The sequence below is a fragment of the Gadus morhua genome, chromosome 5 (assembly GCF_902167405.1).
Source record: "Gadus morhua chromosome 5, gadMor3.0, whole genome shotgun sequence".
Classification (NCBI taxonomy): Eukaryota; Metazoa; Chordata; class Actinopteri; order Gadiformes; family Gadidae; genus Gadus; species Gadus morhua.
In genome coordinates, this window is record NC_044052.1 from 21072784 (window position 1) to 21075283 (window position 2500).

Here is a 2500-nt window from a genome sequence, read left to right on the forward strand (position 1 = left end):
TCAGTGTGTTACTCTCAGTGTGCTACTCTCAGTGTGTTCCAGTCTGTTACTCTCGGTGTGTTACTCTCAGTGTGTTACTCTCAGTGTGTTCCAGTCTGTTACTCTCAGTGTGTTACTCTCAGTGTGTTTCTACTGCGGTCTCTTGGAGGAGCGTGCTCGCTGCTCATGCTCAGCCGCGGCGGTGGAATGCCTCTGGGTTCATTGATTTATATAACCGTTCACCAGACAAAGCATTCGTTTTGCTAACAGGCACGCCGCGACATCGGCTCCAATCGTTCGGTTGCCTAGTAACAGTCACCCCAAAGTCCTGAACAGCATGTCGTACAACTTTGTACGCTCTGCCTCACCGATCCACCGCCAGTCAATACTATCTTCTTCATCCGCAGCGCTTTGAGCTGAAAGGCTGTGGGTTCGATCCCCTCGCCTCATCGACATGTACCTACGGTTCACTGCACTCCCCCACTAGCACGTGGTAGCAAGGAGTGTCTTTGACTAAGTGTTTAGTGGCTGTTTATATTGTCCCTGTTTGAAGTTATTTTTACAATTATTTTTTCCATTACTAATGTCCTTGGGGGACATGAAAGGCGCTTGAAATAAAATGTATTATTATTATTATTATTATTATTAACATCCAAACCCTTCTGGCCATGACCGTGACCGTGTCTTTTGCACCTGCAGGTGGCGCTGTTCCAGCTGTCGGACGTGACCCTGATGGTGTCCATCTACAGCCGGCGCAGCATGAAGAGGAAGGAGATGGTGGGCTGGGTCTCCCTGGGCCAGAACAGCAGCGGGGAGGAGGAGCTTCTGCACTGGGAGGACATGAAGGACGGCCAGGGCCAGTGGGTCAGCCGCTGGCACATGCTGCTGGACGCCTAGACACGCCCCCTCTGGCCGGAGGACACGCCCCCTCTGACCGGAGGACACGCCCTCCCACACACAAAACCACACCCTCCGTCTGAAGGACACCCCCCCACCCCCCTCTGTCTACAGGACACGCCCCCTATGGCCGGAGGACACGCCCCTTCTGACTGGAGGACACGCCCCCTCCCACACACAAACCCGCACCCTCCGTCTGAAGGACACACCCCTAACCCCCCTCTTTCTTTAGGACACGCCCCCCTCCCCCCCCCCCCCCCACACACACACATACACACCCTCTATCTGGAGGACGGCCCCCTAGCCCCCTCTGTCTATAGGACACGCCCCCTTTCGTCTTGACACTCAATCACTTGGAATCGTTGGGCTTGGGCTCGGTCGGACCTTGGCCGAGGTGGCGGTGAGCGGATTGGTCCGGACGGCTCCAGCACTGAGGTCCCCCTGGACCTCTAACGGCCCTGTGGTTGTGGTGGAGGTGAAGACCCGGGGAGGAGGAAGCCCGGTTCGGGTCCAGGGTCCAGGACTAACGAGACTCAGACTTTATCCGTGGTTATGGATCTGCTTCACAGACCTGCAATGATTAATTACACTGCTTTACCCCAACCTAACCAGTACCACCAGTCAAACACACAAGTCAGTCGGCTAAACATAGTTAATCCAGTTTACATCTTTTACTTGTTTAAACTTATGCTGAAGTCTACACCAGTTTACACCAGTTTACACCTGATGGGAGAGGGAGGGAGAGAGAGGGGGAGAGAGAGGGAGGGAGAGAGAGAGAGAGAGAGAGAGAGAGAGAGAGAGAGAGAGAGAGAGAGAGAGAGAGAGAGAGAGAGAGAGGGAGAGGGAGAGGGAGAGAGGGAGAGAGAGTAATGGCAGGGGGAGAGAGAGAGAGGGAGAGAGAGGGAGGGAGAGAGAGAGACGGAAGTCAGAGTGCACTGTGGGTAAAATCTTTGAGTGAATAGAGAATGATTTCTCATTGAAACGTTCTATTGTGACCTCGCTGCTGAGAGACAGCTGGCGACTCCCACTGGAACACCTGGCAGACTGCTTCATTGGCTTGCTGGCTGGCTGGCATGTTCTGACCGACTGACTGGCTGACTGACTACCGTCCTGTAAGGCTTTACGACTCATTGCCTGAATGGCTTGATGACTGGTTTAAGGTGTGTCTGACTTGATGTGTGTCTGGCTTCCTGTCTCTGCCTCAACTGCTACCCAGAGAAGAGGCTTCTAACCCCAGCTGCTCATAGCATGACGTGAAGGACCGTGCGTGTGCGCGCGCGTGTGTGTTTGTGTGTGTGTGCATGCGTGTGTGTGTGTGTGTATGTGTGTGTTCTCTATTTGGTTGTAAATTGGTGCAAACAACAGATGAAGCACGCAGCACAATGATGATGAGGATGATGAAGTCGTGATGAAGATCAGGGTCTTCACAGAATCAGCAGAATCAGTTGAATCATCTCCTACCAGAACATACTGGTATATATTAGTACTGGTAAAAATGTATCACTGGTATATATTTGTGTATATATCCCTACTGGTATCATACTGGTTTACATACTGGTATATATATGTGTATATCCATACTGGTATCATACTGGTATACATACTGGTATATATTCATACTGGT

General features: G+C 51.9%; 1 protein-coding gene across 4 annotated transcripts in view; it reads left to right on the plus strand.

Annotated features, from left to right (window-relative positions):
- syt16 (synaptotagmin XVI) overlaps positions 1–1660 on the plus strand; it is a 23327-nt gene extending 21667 nt beyond the window's left edge. For all 4 annotated transcript variants that reach the window (XM_030355847.1, XM_030355844.1, XM_030355846.1 and 1 more), the window contains one exon: positions 679–1660. In XM_030355847.1, coding sequence (XP_030211707.1) covers positions 679–876 — 198 coding nt within the window. In that variant the 3' untranslated portion in view covers positions 877–1660. The remainder of the gene's footprint in view (positions 1–678) is intronic.
- Positions 1661–2500: the final 840 nt, after the last annotated feature.